This window comes from Mustela putorius, unplaced genomic scaffold (assembly GCF_011764305.1).
Source record: "Mustela putorius furo isolate JIRA1106 unplaced genomic scaffold, ASM1176430v1.1 tig00000127_pilon_pilon_pilon, whole genome shotgun sequence".
Taxonomy (NCBI): Eukaryota; Metazoa; Chordata; class Mammalia; order Carnivora; family Mustelidae; genus Mustela; species Mustela putorius.
Genome location: NW_025421288.1, coordinates 15,466,949 through 15,483,688, shown reverse-complemented (window position 1 = coordinate 15,483,688; position 16,740 = coordinate 15,466,949). Strand labels below are relative to the sequence as shown.

Genomic DNA, 16,740 nt, shown 5'->3' with positions numbered 1-16,740 from the left:
CTCTAGGCCTGGAGAGGGCCTTCCTGCCCTTTCCCCATCCCTGCCCCTTAAAGATCTCCTTGGCAGGTTGAGCGTGTCAGACCACCGTGGAGGGCCAGGGTGGGCCAAGGAGAGGGGGGGAGGGGGAGGGTGGGCCAGGGAGGGTCAGGGGACATCAGTGAGGGCCAGGGAGGGCCACGGACGGTCAAGGAGGGTTACAGAGGGCCAGGGAGGGTCAAGGAAGTTTACAGAAGGCACAGAGGGCCAGGGACGGAGGGCTACGGAGACTCACAGAGGGTCAGGGAGGTTCGGAGAGAATTACAGACGATGAGAGAAGATCATGAAGGACCAAGGAATCAGGGAGGGTCATGGGGGTCAGGGAGGGTCATGGGGGGGGTCAGGGAGGGTCAGGGAGGGTCAGGGAGGGTCATGGGGGGTCAGGGAGGGTCAGGGAGGGTCATGGGGGGGTCAGGGAGGGTCAGGGAGGGTCATGGGGGGGTCAGGGAGGGTCAGGGAGGGTCATGGGGGGGTCAGGGAGGGTCATGGGGGTCAGGGAGGGCCAGAGCCCCAGGCCAGAGCCTCAGCTTCATCCCAGGCCTCCCAGATTCACCCCCTCCCAGCCCAGTCCTTGTGACCCACTGAGCACCCATGCAGGACTGAGCCACAGTTCAGAACTGGACGTCTAGGGAGCGAAGAGACTCTTCGAGGTCCCTCAGCAACTGGGCCTGGGGCGTTTGGGGGGGCAGGCAAGGTGGCCCCGCGGGAGCTGGGCTGGAGCTGGGCCAGGCTCCGAGGGGAGGACGGCCTTTGAAGAACAAAGGAGCGGGCTCGGGGTCCCAGCAGGAAAGGCCCCAAGCTGGCAGGGCTGCTTGGACGCTGGCTCTGTTTTCCAAAAACACAGATGGGCCAGGAAGGGGGTCAGAGTGAGGCCGGGAACATGCCCCCCCCGCCAGGTTCTGATGGCTCAGCAGCGAGTCCACATGGGGCTGGAAGGGGTGGGGCCCCAGAGGCTCGGGGGCTTCTGACCCCCAGGCTGGGGACCTCTAGGCTGGAGTGGTCCGGCTCTCATGGGTTCACAGATGGGGACCCCGAGTGTGGCTGAAGGGCTCAGGCTCAGCCCCCGGTGACCTTGCGATGTCAGTCCGGGGCTCAGCCTCGCAGGTCTGGACATTGGGAGCCTCTCTGGGTGAGGAGAGCTGGGAAACAGCCTCACGGATTCCAGCTGCCACGTAGCCGTGGGCCCAGCAGTGCCCCCAGGATGCCAGGTCTCAGCCCAGTGCCTTGGCGGGGGTGGGGGGGTAGGGACCGTGGGGTGCCGCTAGAAGGGGCAGCTTCAGGGACCTCAGGTACCTCCCCATGGGACCTCCAGCCCATTGGGACCTGTCCTCCCCCAGCTGCAGATGGACCGGGGGAGGGATGAGGCTGGCCGGGACCTGGGAGCTGCGGGCCCCAGGGGTGTGTGTGGGGACGGTGCATTGGCGGGACTTGGCGCCAGTGCGGCCTGACTGCGCGGCCGTGAGACAATGGGGAGCCCCCCCGTCAGCATCCACTTTCGAAGGAATCTGCCTCGCTGTCCCTGTGCCGAGGCCAGAAACAATAGTGCTGGACGGAGGGCGGGGGAGGCCCGCCCCCCACCCCGACCCTGTTTATCTCCGTGCTTTCCAGACCCCTGTCCGCCTCCGACCCCAAAATGTTCTTTCTGGAACTGACCTGTCTCCTCTCGGCGCTACGTGGGGATGGGGGTGGACAAGGGAAAGAAACACCCCTGCCCCAGCGGCCCCTGCCCGAGGCCTCCCGGGTCCCAGCGTCCCTGCCTCACCGAAGCCTCCCGGCTCGAGGGGCCGGCTGGCCTGACAGCAAGCACCGGCCCCACAGCCCCCAGACCCCAATTCCTCAGAGCCCCGCAGACCCGTCAGCAGAGGGTCCCACTGTACACGGGGCCACGACGCCTTCAACCACCGTGTGGGCTAGGGGCTGCTGGAGGAAGCCGCCCCCAGGAATGTCCCACCCCAGGCCCCAGGTCCCCACCACTCTGGGGGCCGGGGCTCAGGCTCTCACTGGAGACTCCCAGAATGCTGGGGACCTGGGGCTTTCGTCCAGCTGCTCCCGCGGGGAGGCCCGGTCCCCAGAGGCTGGGGGCTGAGGCCGTCCCTGTCCTAAACACCCAGGCCTCTAAAGCCAGTGTCCCCCCAGCCCCGCTGAGTGCCCCCTGGCAGGAACTCGGAGGCGCGCGGACCCCTTCAGAGCTAACAGTTGGCCTGGACAGCGCCCAGGGACCGCATCAAAAGTGGGGCTTTGGTGCCCTCTGCTGGTCATGTCTGTGAATGGCCGCCCCGGCCCCCTTGCTGGCGTGGACAGGTGCCTGCTCCCGGAAGCCGCCTGCACGGGGGGCCTGCCCTGCCTGGGTCCGAGGACAGGCTCCCTAAGGGGGCGACACAGGGGTCTCCCCTCCCAGCTGAGTGGGATGCAGACCCTGGCTGGGGCTCGGCCGGGGGGCCTTTCCGGAAGCTCAGCCCACTGGTCCCTGGTCTCACTCCCTCTCCTGGGCCGGCCCCCCGCCCGGCACCAGGCCTCCTAGGGTGGCAGCGGGGGACGGAGCAATGCTCTGGCATCTCTACATCTGCCTCCCTTGCCCCTCAGGGTCTGCTCAGGCCTGGACAACGGTGAGGACAGTAAATATTTACTGATGGGGCAGGGCAAATACTGCCCCCAGGGCCAGGAGGAAGGGCCTGTATGTCGGTGCCAGGAGCAGGTGCAATCTGGAGAGCCAGCCTGGAGATGGCGGCGCGTCCTCCGTGCGCGGGCACCAGAGGACACACATCCCGGCTCCAGCCTCGGTCTCCCCACCGCACTGGTACTTGTGACGGTGGAACACAGGCCAGACAGGAGAGCAAGCGTGTGGGGAGGGATGGGCTGCGGCATCCCGTGGGAGACCCCGGCCCTCCGGTGAGGGGCTGGGCGACCCAGCATGGTCAGGCGGCTGCTCCTCCACATCCCGCTGTCGTGGCTAAGGGGCATTTGGACAGAATGCCGCTGACGGAAGTGCCCCTGCCAGGTCCGCAGGCGAGGGAAGCCCAGGTTCCAAGGGTAGGCAGGGTCTGAGGCCATGGGACGACTGTCCTCCCAATTCCCAGAAGGGGCGGAGCCTGGGCCCGGAGTGGGTGGCAGAGCCAAGGTCTGTGGGCCTGGCTTCCATGGGGTGACCTGGGGGCTCTGAGAAACCGGGGCATCTGGGGTTCAGGGCTCAGGGGGGTGCCCAGCAGGAGACTGGGTTTGACCCCACCTCCGCCCCCGGGGACCCTGGTGACTGTGGATGTCCACTTCTCCCTGCTTCTGGGATCCCCGTGTCGGAGGGGGTACGGCGAGTCCCCGCCCGCCTTATCAAGAACACAGCCACGGGGGGCTGAGGGGCTGGTGCGAGAGGCTGGGCAGGAGGGTCTGGTCTCAGGGCCGCAGTAAGTTTCAGGAGAGAAGCGGGAGACAGGCCCCAGGCAGGGGGCCCAAGGGTGGCCGCACACCATGACCAGGTCTCTTGGGTGGGCAACCCCCCCAGTAGACATGAGCCCTCTCCTGAGCCTCCCCCACAACGGAACACTCCCGAGCCCCCTGCAGCCCCCACGAGCAGCCGCACTGGGGGTCCCGCCAACTGAGAGGGCCCGTACCCTCCGGCTCCCCGCTCCACGGGATCTGCTGGCACCTGAGGGGGGGCCTCTGGGTCATCTTTCAGGGTCTTGCCCACAAGCCGGCCATCCAGGACCCGGGCTTGGCTAACCGCTGCTTCAAGGGCACCCTGACCCCGGCGGCCTGCCTCCCCGTCCCAGCCGCGCCCAGGCCGGCTGTGGGTGCTTACGTACCTCAACTCGCGCGGGACGCCCCTGTCTCTACCCCCGCGATGGGGCCGGGTGTGCCCACGGACGATTTGCTGCCGATGCCAGCCGCCTTCCTTCTCTTCCAGGTGCCTGGTCCTGCCCTCAGCTCCAGAGGCGGAGCTAGCCGGGGACCAGCGGCCTCCGGGGCGGGGGTGATGTCGCGGGGGCTGGGGGTGGCCCAGGAGGGAACCAGAGGGCTGCAGGGAGGCTGCCAAGACAGCCAGGCCCTCCCAGGAGGGGGATCTCCTTGTGGCCGCGAGGCCGCCCCTGAGTGGTCTGCAGACTCGGGTCCCGGGCGCCCAGTCCCAGGCCCAGCCACCCCGAGCCCAGAGCCCGGGCGGAGCCTTCAGGAGAGGCGCAGATTGGTTTGGCCTGGGCAGCCAGCCGGCCGGGCTGGTGTGCAGCCAGGGTGACCCGCTGACCTCCCAGGCCACAGCCAGTCCAGACAGCCCCCAGGCTCTTTGGCACACCAGGTGATGGCCTAGGCGGGGTGCCCAGTGGACCCACACCAGAGGAACCCTAAAGACCTGAATGCCAAGTGACCTCGTCCTTAGGCCCAAGGGCCCTTCTGGGACTGACCACAGTGTCTGGGCTGCTGAGCGGGAGGAGATGGCCGCAGGGCAGCAGGGACACCTGACCCGGGCGCTGTGGGCTGCAGTACTTGGGGGTGCACAGCCGAGACACCCTTGAATGCTAAGCCCAAGGTCCCCGCCCAGTGCCACAGGGTCCAAGTTTATCCTGCAGCCCAAGCCTGCAGTTTGGCGGCTCCTGATTCCTCCAGGACACGCATGGGTTCCTCTGGCTGGGTCTGGGCTGGGCTGGGGCGGCCCTAGGCCTGCCCAGAACAGGGGTGGCTGACGGGCACTAGAGAGGCCCCGGGCAGCCTCTTAGGCCCTTCTCTGTCCCCTGCCCCTGCAAGACCCCAAACTCCACTCAGCTCCGTCAGAAATGGCTCCCAAAGTAGGACACCGCCAGGCTGCGTGGGGAGAAATTGCTGTAATGTTCTCCTTCTCTTCCCTTGGAAAGCGCTCTGGGGGCCCTGAGAACTCAAGGCTTTGGTGCTAAAAGAGTGTGCTCCCAGCCAGTGCCCCCAGGCCCTCCAGAGACCCCAGAGCCCTTCTCTGTTCTGTCCTGGGCAACCAGGGGCCGTGGGGGTCTCCCAGCACCCGGGACCGGGGGGAGCTTACCCACGGGCGCCCAGGGAGCAGGGGCTGAACTTGGATCCAGGGCCCGGTGCAGAGAGCAGGACAGGGATCTCTGGAAGGTCCCCTGTGGCTCCCTGGCTCCCCGGCCGACACCTCCGTCCCCACGCCACACAGACAACGCCAGCCAGGCTCATTTAAGGGTTTATTAACTTGCTTGGGGTGCAGGGTGCCGAAGGTCCCGGGGACGCCGGTGCCTGGGGCGCGCGCCCTAGTTGCAGTAGTTCTCCAGCTGGTAGAGCGAGCAGATGCTGGTGCAGCACTGCTCCACGATGCCGCGCTTCTGCAGGGCCCCCTCCAGGCCCAGGGCCAGGCCGCCCGCGCCAGGCGCCCCGCCCAGCTCCGAGTCCCTCGCTGCGGGAGCAAGGCGGGCAGCTGGTCAGGGAGAGAACGCGCTCCCCTGCCTGTCCCCATCCCAGCCCCCCCCCCCCCCCCCCCCCGCCGCTGGACCCCAGGCCCCCCTGGGGCAGGGTCCTCGCTGCCCCTCACATACAGGGTCGCAGGGGAATGTCTTTGCTCTTGTTAACACGCCACCTGACTGCCCCCCAGGGGCCGGGGCGGGCCTCACCCTGCAGGTCCTCGGCCTCCCTGCGGGCCTTGGGCGTGTAGAAGAAGCCGCGTTCCCCGCACACCAGGTACAGCGCCTCCACCAGGTGGGAGCCACACAGGTGCTGGTTCACGAAGGCTGCGGTCGGGGCCGGCGCCCAGAGAGCCAGCAAGGCCAGCAGGGGCAGGATGCGCATCCAGAGGGCCATGGCGGGGGACGGGGACCTGGGGATGGACACGGCTGAGGCCGGAAGGGGCATGTGTTCCAACCAGGAACCCCCCACCCTGTGCTCACCCCCCAAACGCTCGGAGGCAGGAGCTCCCGGGCTTCTGGGGCCCAGACACCCCACACAAGGAGCCCACGGGGCAGACCTGCTAGCTGTCCGGGTCAGGGTGCAGCTGGTCCTGGGGGTTGGCGGCCACGCGGCCCTCCTGGCTTTATAGTCCCTGACCCCAGCACCTGGTCCATTAGGGCCCCCAATCAGGGCGGCAGATGGCGCGGGGCTGAGGTGGCGATTTCTGGATCATTTCCCCTGTGCTGGGGCCGCGGGAGCCACTCCCGGCCGTCAGCTCCTCCGGGCCGCCGGGTCATTAGAGTCCTAACGAGGGGCCTGACGGCCGCTCGCAGCTGGCGGCCGATGTCCACCCCCCGCGGCTTTGCCTGAGCCACGTTTTCCACATTAGTCCAGGGGCGCTGGGGCCAAGGGGGGGCTCCTCCCGCCTGGCCCCCAGGCCCCTCACGGTCTTTGGTCTGCCGCCCGGGCCCCTCGGATGGCACAAGGCCGTGGGGGTGGGGGGGAGCACCCCGTCCCTGCTCGCGGCCCCCCCCCGGCACGGGAGCCTTGCTGAGACCCTCAGCGCCCAGGGCGCTGCCCTGAGGGCCGAGTGTGGGGACCAGCCGCGGCGTGGACCCTGGGCTCGGCCTCCTCTCTGCTGCGGGGGCGGCACACAGCCCTGCCCCCACTCCCCTCCGTGCGACCCCTGTTTCTGGTGGGCCTGGCCAGCTCCCCACACTACCCCTTTCAGACCAGCGACTTCCTTGGCTACTATACGGTTTGGACCCCTGGGGTGCTCCCCCGGCCCCTGGACAGGACGAGGAGAGCGGTCAGGACCCTCCCCACCCCCGCCGCCACCTCTCGCCATTTCTTGCCATCAGGGTGTGTCTGTGACAAGATGAGTCCTGCCTCCTCCTGTTGCCTCAGATCAAGGCCCGGGGCGGGGGGGGGGTGTCAGGGCCAGCCCTCAGCCCTTCCCCAGGTCTCAGCGGGGATCACAGCCCTCAAAGATGGCCCCACCGGTGTCTCGTGGGCTGAAGAAATGCAGGTATTGGAGGCCTGGGCATGGGCAAGGTGCTTAAGGCACAGGTGACGGACAGACCGACCGCCAGGGAGGGCTGCGGGAGAAGCCTCTGTCTGGGAGGGCCTTGATGGGTGAGGAGGGGTCTGCCGGGACCGACATCCTAAAAGCTTCATGCCAGGGCCCTGGGGGTGGGGCGGGGATGGCTGCCGGGAGTGAGCAGGCCCGGGAGTGAGCATTCCTGGAGTGAGCAGGCCCGGAGTGAGCAGGCCCGGGAGTGAGCATTCCCGGAGTGAGCAGGCCCGGGAGTGAGCAGGCCCGGAGTGAGCAGGCCCGGGAGGCAGGCGCGCATTTCCCACCCCGCAGCACGGAAGGCGGAAGCCCCAGGCTGCTCTCTCCGAGGACAGGGGCCAAGTGGGAGGAGTGGGCCCCTGCGCTAGGCCAGCCCTGGAGGATGTGGGGGGCTGCAGCCGCAGGGCCATATCGAGACCCCTCAAGCGAGCCGAGGTACATCTCACACAGCCTGAATCCTGCCGCAGCCACCTTGCTGGGACTCTGGGACTCTGGGACTCAGGCCCAGAGACGTCATCTGTGAACCAGTGGCGGGGGGGAGGGGGGGGTGGGGGGGGGTGGATGCCTCTGGACTCATCCCTGCACCTGCTACGGGCTGGCCCCTGAGCCCCTGTCCGCTAGTGGGGACCCCCGGCTTGTGGGGAGGCCCCAGGCTATAGCCCTGCCTTGGAATTGCACCCCCAAATCCAGAGCTGTGAACCCCAGGTGGGGTTCCCTGGGCCCCCTGCCCCCACGCTGCCACACCACGGGGATGTGGCCCCTTTGCCCCCGAGCTGCTGGGGGCTCTGCGCAGGCTAGTCCAGTGAGGACCCCCGGGGTGGTCCAGTGAGGTCTGGGAGGAGGAGGGAAGCGGAAGAGAGACGTGGGGGCGAGGCTGGGAGCCGGGGGCGAGCGGGGGCGGCGCACAGACGCGGAGGGAGACGCAGGGAGGCTGCTTCCCTTTATTGAGGCTGTGAGCGGGGGCGCGGGCGGGGCTGCGACCGGCGGGGTGGGGGCGTCTGCGGGTGCCTTCCGGCAGGGGGGCTCTCTGGTGGGCTCTTGGGCGTCCAGTGACCCCACCCCTCCCCTGGGCAGCGGCCGGGGGCAGGCCGGGGACGGGCGGGGGAGACCTCAGGACCTCCCCCGGCTCCTAGCGGAGGGCGCCCAGTGCACGCGTGAGGGTGTACAGCTCGTCCTGCAGGCTCTCCAGGGACCGACGGACAGCCTGGGGACTGTCCAGCACATCGATGGCCAGCGTGTATGGGTCAAACTTCACAGAGAAGGGGCGCTGGATGCGGGAAGCGTAGTCCCTGGTGGGGGGTGGAGCTTCGGTCACCTGGGGGGCTCGGGGGCTCTGGGGAGGTGGGGGTTCAGGGCCGGCTTGGGGCAGGAAGGTGGACCCCAGGAGAGGGCCTCCTTCTTCAGTGCAGGACGAGAAATGCCCGGGCCCCAAAAGCTCCTTGTAACCAACTGATTAGACAAGACGGGGGACTGAGGCCTGCTCTGAGTCGGGGGCAGGGGAGGGACAGGCCTTTCCTCTGCTGGACCCCAAGCCCACCCCACCCCGCTGGAGGCCTTCCTGGGCTGTGTGCCCCAGAGAGCCCCAGGTCTGTTCCTGTCCCCACATTTGCTTGTAGGATCCAGCCCTCCCCTCCGGTCCACGCTGAACACACAGCCTCTGGGACTCAGTTTCCCCCGTTGGAAAACAAGGCTCTTTCCGAGGGTGAGTGAGTGGGAGGCATCGGGCTTTGCCCCGCCCAGACGCCACTGGTCATGCGCCCTCAGCACCCCCCCCCACCCCCGGCTCTGGGGACTCCTGCTCCCTCTAGGCCCCCTGGGCTTCCTGCACCCGCCCTCAGCCACCCCTGCCCCTCCTCCGTCCCAGCGGGTGGCCCCGCTGTTCTAAAGGCGGGAGGGAGGCTGGGAAGGGTCCCACACACCCTTCTTAGAAAGGTCACACTCTGCCTCCTCAAACCTGGCCTTGACCTGGCCACTGGTCTGGCAGCTCACCCCCTCCTGCCCCCGGGGACTTTTGGGGGTCCTCCTGTGGGAGGGGTGTGCACACACGGTGCTGCTTGCCGGCTGGCCCTGTCTGGCCCCGTCTGGGAGTGGTGGGGGAGGTTCTCGGCCCTGGGAGCCCCGGCCCACCTGAGCTTGCTCTTGGCGTCGCTGAAACTTTCGGACACAAAGTACACGGACTGGTAGGTCTGGTCCTGGTACGGCTGCACGGCTACGACGTCGGGGTCAAAGGCCCGGATCTCGGGCTCCGCAGACAGGGAGTGCTGGGGGGAGGCCGTAGGTCACAGGACCCCCACACCCCAGGCCTGGAGGGAACGGGAGCACCGCGGCCTGACCCCACACCCTCCCGCCCAGGGGTCCTCTCGAGGCCTGGGGACCGTGAGCGTGGGACAGGGCAGGACGAGCTTCCTCGGCGGTCCCTGGCTCCCACCTCCCCGGGAGCCCCGGTGGGAGCGCCCTTCCAGCCTGCGGCCGCGGCAGAGGCCCGCCTCACCAGGAGCTCCCCGTAGGAGGACAGCAGCCCGGCGCCGTAGGCTTTCACCTCACCATCCTGCTTGCACAGCCCGAACTCCACCGTGAACCAGTACAGCTGGTGGGGACACACGGAGCTTCGGCACAGACAGCCACCACCCCAGCAGCCCATGACACTCAGCCCTGCCACACCCCCTCCCCTGGCAGGGCCCAGCCGGGGTCCGGGGGTCACAGTGTGAAGGGGACACTCCCTGGACAGAAGTGGGACCTCAGTCCGGAAGGGGTCCCCCCCACTGAACCCGGGTGTCCTGAGCACCCCCCAAGGCCCTGCCAGGAAGGCACCCACCGTGGACAGCTTCTCAATCTCCTCGTCGGAAGCCCCCAGGGAGGCCAGCCCGATGTCCTGTGGAGGCAGGAGGCAGGAAGGATCGACTCAACCCACCCCTGCATGGTGCCCGCGTGGGCAAGGATGCTCCAGGGGCCTCCTGGACACTCCCCAGAACGCAAGGACCCTCTGGGGATTCGGAGACCCTCCCAGGATGTGGGGATCCTCCCAGGATGGGGGATCTTTCCAAGATGCCGAGATGCCCCTGGAATCCAGGGACCCTCCCAGGAGCAGGCAAGGGGCCAGGACCCTTCTCCGCGGTTCTTCAGGCAGCCAGCAGGTGGCAGCACAGGCCATGAGACTGCCCGGCCCGCTCCCCGCCCCCACCCCGCCAACAACCCCTCCTGAACCTCCCCCCACCCCACCCCACCCCCGCTCCCCGTCTTCTCTGCACCATGGGGGCTGGCTCCTCATTTTTATAAGGTGGTTTTCCCAGAATGGGAACCCCCGCCCCTCTATTCCAGGATGATACCGTCCCCCTGAAGCCTCTGGGACCCAGGTAGGCACCGTCCAGCCCCAGAGGGGCTCGGGCATGGTGCCAGGGTGGAGGGGCACGGGGCGGGGGGGCGGGCAACACCAATCGATGGCCCCCACAGTGCCCAGGCCCCAGGCCTGGACCACAGCGGCCCCCACCCGGCGCCTCTAGGACACACCTGGGAGAATTGAGCAAAGGTGCGGTCGGCCAGCATGGGCACGTGCCCCAGCAGCTCGTGGCAGCAGTCCCTGTGGGAGGGGGACAGGGGTGGCACTGGGGGCCGGGGGCCAGCAGCCCAGCCCCCGCACCCTCCCTCCATGCTCCGTGGGCTTGGCGCCAGGCACCCGCCGTCCCGTGGCGTGAGGCCGGCGGCAGGTGCACGGCAGGGCGCGGGGGCAGGGCGCACTCACGGCTCGGGCGAGTGCATGGGAGAGGACCCGTGCCGGATGTACTGCGTGCACTGGAACACTCGGAAGGCCAGGCTGGCCAGGAAGTCCCGGGCGGACAGCAGGCCGGCCACTGGCCGCAGCTGGAAGCCTGTCCGCTCTGCAGGGACCACGGCGGGGGGAGGGGTCAGTGCGGGCTGGGGGGCACCCCCCTCCCACGGGGCTCTCCCCGGCAGCGCACACACCCTTCAGGAAGCGGGACACGTCCTCCAGCTGGGGGATGCTGTCCTCCCGGTACCCGCTGAAGCGTTCCAGCAGCTGGAAGGCCTCCAGGTGCTCCCGGCAGGCGTGGGTGACGTACAGGCCCTTGAGGGTGGTGTAGACCTCCTTCCTGCGGGCGAGGGTCTCAGGCCTCAGTGCCTGCTGGCCCGGGCCCTCCCCACATCGGGCAGCCCTCCCTGTGGGAGCTCTGCTCTGCCCCCTGGGAGGCTCTTCGGGGGCCCCCACTGCCGGCCTCTTGCTGGGCCCTGAAGACCCTGGCCGCCAGGGGCTCCGAGGGATAGAGGGCCATGGGGACACCCAGACCCAGCAGCAGCCTCTCCTTCCGGGCGGATGGTCAGGGCCTTCTCAAGCGGCCCTCCCTGTCCCCTCCGCCCCAGCAGGGGCCCCAGGGTCTTACCAGGTGGCGATCTCCTCAGCCGTGTACTCCACACGGGGAATGGGGTCGCCACTGCAGACAGGGCCTGTGGTCAGCGGGGAGCCCTCAGGGAGGGCGAGCAGGGGGCGGGCAAGAGGGGCTCGGAGCCTCGGCAGCTGCCTGCTTCACTCAGCTGGGACTTGGGAGCCCAAGCCAGTGACCACAGGGATGGTGCTGGTGACCAAGATGGCCCTCACCCTGCTGCTGTGGAGCTCCGGGGTGGGGTCGGGGTCCCCGAGGGCCTTACTGCTTGTACTGGAACGCGATCTCCGCGATCAGCTTCCGGCGCTGGCGGTACGCCTGGTCCGAGAAACCCTGGCCAGAGTGTCCGCTGTGCTCAGGAGGCTGCCAGGTGCCCCTTCCCTGCCCACCACCCCCTTCCCTTCCTGCCACACTGGCGGGGTGCCTGGGGGCTGCCGCTGAGCTCCGCCTCAGTGGTTCAGCCGGGAGCCGGCAGACAGGCCGACGGAGAGACGCCCCATCCAGGCGTGGCCCAGGGCCCATGCTCACTGCCCTGGCCGTGGGAACCAGGACACAGGCGGCCCGAGACACAGGAGGCGCAGGGGCACCAGCTCACCGGGTGATCCAAGTCCAGGTCAGGGTCAAACTTGGTGACCAGATGGTGGCACTTGTCCAGTTCGGAAACTTTCCTCGGGAACCAGAGGACTTTATGGAGGGCGGAGGGAACAGGGGCCTGTGTGAGCGTCAGGCTGACCCAGAAGCAGCGTCCCCTGGGTCTTCCTCAGGGTGAGCGCGGACGTGCGAGCTGGAAGGTCCCAGAGGTGCCCCGGCCGGCTCACAGACAGGCCGAGGGCCTGAGCTCGCAGGGGTGGGGGGACCCAGGCCGCACAGATGGTCACCCCAAGGGTCCGCTGCCGGAGCCTCTGCACCCCCGTCTCAAGGTCGCGGGTTGTCCACAAGGACAGAGGAAGCAGCCTCACCCTTGTTCTCGCCGGCGCCACGCACGTCCTCCGCCACCCGGCGCACGGAGCTGAGCAGGGCCGGCAGGTCGGCGCGGGGTACCTCGCAGCGCACAAAGTACTCGAGGTGGGGGCCCCCTGCCCGCGGCCTCTGCGCGGGCCGGGTCTCCAGGTGCTGGATTTGGGCTTCAAACGTCTTAGGGAACAAGGAAGAGACAGAGGGAGAGAGAGAGAGAGATGGCGAGAGAGACAGAGATGGGAAGAGATAGAGACAGAGACAGAGAGAGGGAGGGACCACAGGCAGCTCCCACGGGCAGCTCCCACGGGGCAGCTCCCACGGCCCCGCCCCGCCGCCTCGCCCCGGACATCCGTTCCCAGGAACACCTAGGCCGTCCTCCATCCTCCGGTCAGAGCCTGTGACCGGGGAGGGCTCACGGCCGGGGGATGGGGTTTTGTCCACTTTGTGTGATCGGAGTCAGCCCTGCGGCCCCTCAGCCCAGTGTTCCGGGAGACATGACATGTCCCTCAGCCACACCCAGACCGCCTGAGTCCCCAGCCGCTGGCTGCAAGGTCCGCCACCCTGGTGGCCGGATCACGGACTGGGGGTGGGCCCTGGACCCCGCTGTGGCCCCCGTGCCCTGGGGGCTCCAGCCCCTGCTCAGCACCAGCCTGGCAGGAGCAGTCCGCTCCCTGCCACCTCCTGTCTGTCGCCCAGCAACGAGGGCACATGGGTCTTGATGGGCCCTCGGGCCACTCGGTTGTCCAGGAGCTGGAGTCCAGCTCTAATGTCATTTGGGCGCCTGTGCCAGGAACCTGTGTCCCGCCTGGCCCAGTGTGACCCAGACAGCGGGTACCATCAGCCACCACATTAGCGGGAGCCCATCGAGGCAGGTGGGGGAGGGGACCCCAACTTTCCAGGCTGCCCTGCTGGGAGCCACACTTTCTCACCTGTGCATCACCCTGTGTGTGACCCAGTCGGGGAGAGAGTGACAGAGGGTCAGGCCTTGACTCAGGGTTTTCCCGAGACCGTGAGGGGGACTGTGAGGACCTTGGGACCCCCAGAGCTCTCGGGGGTGCAAAGCCCCAGGCCCAGAGCTCCTGGGACCCTCTCTACTCACGGCCTTCGGTGGCCCCGGGCAGCCATGCTTCTGTAGGAGTCCCGTGGAGGGGACACCATGTCCACAGCAGCCACACGACCCCTGCCAGGCTCACCTCGAAAGCCTTCACGGCCCGGGACAGGGACGCGGTCTTGGCGCCACGAAGGGTGAAGAGAAGGTTCAGCGTGGCCTTCCCATCCTTGTCCTTGAAAACTGCAGCCTCTAGGGGGTCCCCGGGCTCTGAGGAAGCAGCGGACGCAGCCTCGGCCTTCTCTCGCTCCTTGCGGGCGTCCTCGATGAGGCTCTGTCGCCGCCCGATGAAGCGCGGGGACTGTGGGGACAGGACATGCCCAGCTGCCCTGCACGCGGCCACCCCGTCCCCGGTTCTGACCCCTGGTGTCTCTGAACACCTGCTGTGTCCATGGGCGGAACTGGCCACCCAGGCCTCACCAGCTGGGGCACAACGAAGAGCCTGTCTCCCCCCGATGGGGGGCACGGCCAGGAAGATTCGGGGCCACGGCACAGGGGCGGGGTGGCTGGGGGATGTGCCCGCAACACCCACGTGCTGCGGGGCCTCTGTCCCCAGCCACCAACCGGACGAGGTGACAGGCGTGACTCAGGGCCCTGAGGTGGACACCAGCCAGAGCACTGGGGAGGGCAGGGAACGTGGGACCCTCCCAGGAACCAGGTCGGGGAGTGCCTGCGAGGCTGGGTGGGCCCTGGGAGCTTGGGGGGGGGGCTGCAGTTCCCTGAGCAGGTGGTTTGCAGAACCCAAACCCTGTTTGCATTTAAGACGTAGAAACAAAGCCCGTCTGAAGTGCGTGGGAGCTGATTTTTCTGGCACAACCCTGAGGACACACAAGACCACTCTTCCGGCCCGAGGGTCCTCCAATCCCCCAGTCTCCTGGAGCCGGGGGTGCTGGGCACAGACCTCCTGCCCTCGGGGGTGCCCAAGTGCTGGGGACCGTCCTGGGGGTCAGGGATCCTGGGGTGGCTAGGTGGGGGAGGTGGGGTTTAAGACAGGAGGTCACAGGTGGGCATGAACAAGTGGCCGGTGGACAGGTGGATGGTGGCGGCAATCGCCCAGGAGCCCCGATTACCCTTGGGCTCGGGATTGGGGTCTGACCCTCTGTGTGGCCAGCACCTCCCCCAAGGAGCTGCCGCCCGGGCCCAGGACACTGTCACACACACACCAGGGAAGAGCCCCCCTCAGCGCTTTGACCTCCCCACAGTGGGGCGGTCAGGGGGCGCCTCCCCGCCGGGGCAGAGCAGGTGCTCAGGGCCATGACCCCCCCCCTCCGTGGCCAGGTCTGGGGCGTCATGTGGACCCCGAGTCCAGGTCCCCCGCCAGCCTTCGGGGAACACGTCCGTGCTTCCGGCCCATGCTGGCCATCGGGCCCCGGCGGCTGCCTTACCATGATGGCTTCGGCCTGCTTGGCGTCCAGCTCGGAGACAGCCCTGCGGAAGCCCTTGGCCTGTGGCGAGGCGGCGTTGGGAGTGGGCATGGCGCCGGCGTCCGTCCGGGGCTCGCCTCCACCAGCCCTCTGCCGGGCGGCCTCTTATAGGCTGAGCTGACGTCAAGGCCCCAGTGGGTCCCCCACCTCCCACCTCCCCGCGTCCTCCCCGCCGCCCGAGGGAGGCGGTGGGCGGGAGCGAAGACGGGAAGGAAGGCAGCCGGAGCAAGGCTCTGTCCCATTAAATCTAATTGCAGCCCCGCCGGAGGCACCCAGCAGGGGCAGCGGCCCTCGCTCTGAATCATCGCGGCTCCGGAGGACGGGCTCTGCCGGGCTAGGGACAGCTGGGCCCCCTTCGCCGCACGCCCTGTGGGGAGACAGAGGGCACACAGGGAGGTGCTGTCTGGGTGCCCGAGAGTGCACGTGGCAGGCGGCCCGGAGACCCCCGAGAGGAGAAACCGGCTCGAACCTCAGATGCCGGGAGCATGTCTGCTTTTCCAGAAGGCTCTTCACCGGGCCGCGAGCAAGGCGCCCGGCCGGCTTCCCTCCGATGCCGCCCACAGGAGCGCCACGGGTCCCTCGTCCCGTTTCCCTGGGCCGGGATCCCCAGGCTCCGCCAGTGAGACATGGAACGTTCCAGAAGGGCCGGTCCCTCCAGTGTGAGGAGCCTGGGAAGCAGAGGGAGGGACATCGGTGACAACCGTCCCCTGGTCTCTGTGTCCCGTCTCCTCGGGCCAGCAGCCCACCCTCTTGAGGCCCACCCAAGGACCCCCGCCTCCCCGGGTCCCCCCACTCTGACCATTTCTCATTCCAGGAACACACCCATCCCCGAGTGCCAAGGGTCCTGGTCCCGGGGCCGGGGGGCCAGGAGGGGAGCCTCTGCGTCAACCTGCCAGGGACAGCTGTGGGCCGCAGGGCAGGGACATTTTGGCCAAGACCTCCGGTAGCTCCTAGGCGATTTGGAGACAAGTTCCTCTTGGGAAAGGCGCTCTCTGGAGGCGCGTCTCCCTGGTGCCCTGGGCTCTGTGGGGTCAGCAGCGACAGTCTAGCCAGAGCCTACCTGGGAGGTGTGTAGAGAGAGGGGGAGGACCCCCCACCGGGACACCGCCCTGCCTGACGGGGCTGCCGCAGGAGGTGTGCCTCCTGCCGTCGGGCAGACCAGGGCGACGGCTCCCGGACTCCCCGTCCTTACCCCCACAGGTCCGCTCCTGGCTGGCCACCCCTCTCCTCCAGGACCTTCCCCCAAACTGGTCTGACCACGGTGCTTTCTGACTTCGCCACCCTCTTTGGCTCCCCGCGGTCCCCTGGAAGCAGCTGGGGAGCTGCGTCAGTGCAGGGGACGCGCCTCCTCCCAGCTCCCCCTGCTGCTCTTCTCACCCGCGGCTGTCCCCACTTGCTGCTCCAGGAGGGCCTGGGGGTCTATGATACCCAGTGTGCCACATTCACCCCCTTCCTCTCCTGGTGAGCTCCTATGCATTCCACAAAACCCAGCTCAGCCCCCGTTCATCCTGTGACGCCTACCCTTTCTTGTTGCTGATGTTAGCCTCCCTCCTCTGCTCCCCTGGCTCGTTCCTCCTCCTCTGCAAACACCCTGAGGCCAGGACCCTGGCTGCCGGGCCCCCTGTATCTCTTGGTGCCTTGTCTGGGCCGCGGCCTGACTCATCGCCTAGGCGCGGGGCTCAAGGGCACGTCTCAGCAGCCACTGCTGCGGGGGACCAGGCCCCAGCAGGTCTTCCGTGGGGATGTCTGTATACCCTGAAGACACTGGAAGAATTTGCTCTGAGACTCCCAGGGTGTGCCCAGGGCCAGGCTCTACTACCCCAAGGCACTAACCCAGAGGCCTGTCCACTCCCACTGCCCCAGCAGCACCCCCGAGCCCCTGGGGCCCCCAGC

At 68.2% G+C, this 16,740-nt stretch overlaps 3 protein-coding genes across 5 annotated transcripts in view; all 3 read right to left on the bottom strand.

Annotated features, from left to right (window-relative positions):
- Positions 1 to 4,185, bottom strand: part of IGF2 (insulin like growth factor 2) — a 28,031-nt gene extending 23,846 nt beyond the window's left edge. Inside the window, exon 1 of one of the 2 annotated variants that reach the window (XM_045066558.1) lies at positions 3,834 to 4,185. The gene's annotated coding sequence lies outside the window, so the exon portion shown is untranslated. The remainder of the gene's footprint in view (positions 1 to 3,833) is intronic. The other variant, XM_045066565.1, reaches the window with a different exon arrangement.
- A 996-nt stretch (positions 4,186 to 5,181) lies between these two features.
- INS (insulin) lies at positions 5,182 to 6,027 on the bottom strand. 2 transcript variants are annotated; one of them, XM_013060037.2, is made up of 3 exons: positions 5,969 to 6,027; positions 5,619 to 5,821; positions 5,182 to 5,404 (listed from the first exon to the last, which is right to left on the bottom strand). In XM_013060037.2, exons 2-3 carry the CDS (start codon positions 5,803 to 5,805, stop codon positions 5,262 to 5,264), a joined length of 330 nt encoding a protein of 109 aa, XP_012915491.1. In that variant the 5' UTR covers positions 5,806 to 5,821; positions 5,969 to 6,027; the 3' UTR covers positions 5,182 to 5,261. The 2 variants fall into 2 exon arrangements, with proteins under 2 accessions (XP_012915491.1, XP_004759728.2); XM_004759671.3 differs by having other exon boundaries at positions 5,619 to 5,837; positions 5,969 to 6,013.
- A 1,864-nt stretch (positions 6,028 to 7,891) lies between these two features.
- On the bottom strand, positions 7,892 to 14,937 carry TH (tyrosine hydroxylase). The gene is made up of 13 exons (XM_004759661.3): positions 14,809 to 14,937; positions 13,509 to 13,724; positions 12,318 to 12,492; positions 11,954 to 12,042; positions 11,624 to 11,691; positions 11,359 to 11,409; positions 10,925 to 11,070; positions 10,704 to 10,839; positions 10,472 to 10,541; positions 9,780 to 9,836; positions 9,456 to 9,551; positions 9,092 to 9,225; positions 7,892 to 8,253 (listed from the first exon to the last, which is right to left on the bottom strand). Exons 1-13 carry the CDS (start codon positions 14,896 to 14,898, stop codon positions 8,094 to 8,096), a joined length of 1,488 nt encoding a protein of 495 aa, XP_004759718.1. The 5' UTR covers positions 14,899 to 14,937; the 3' UTR covers positions 7,892 to 8,093.
- Between the last annotated feature and the right edge of the window lie 1,803 nt (positions 14,938 to 16,740).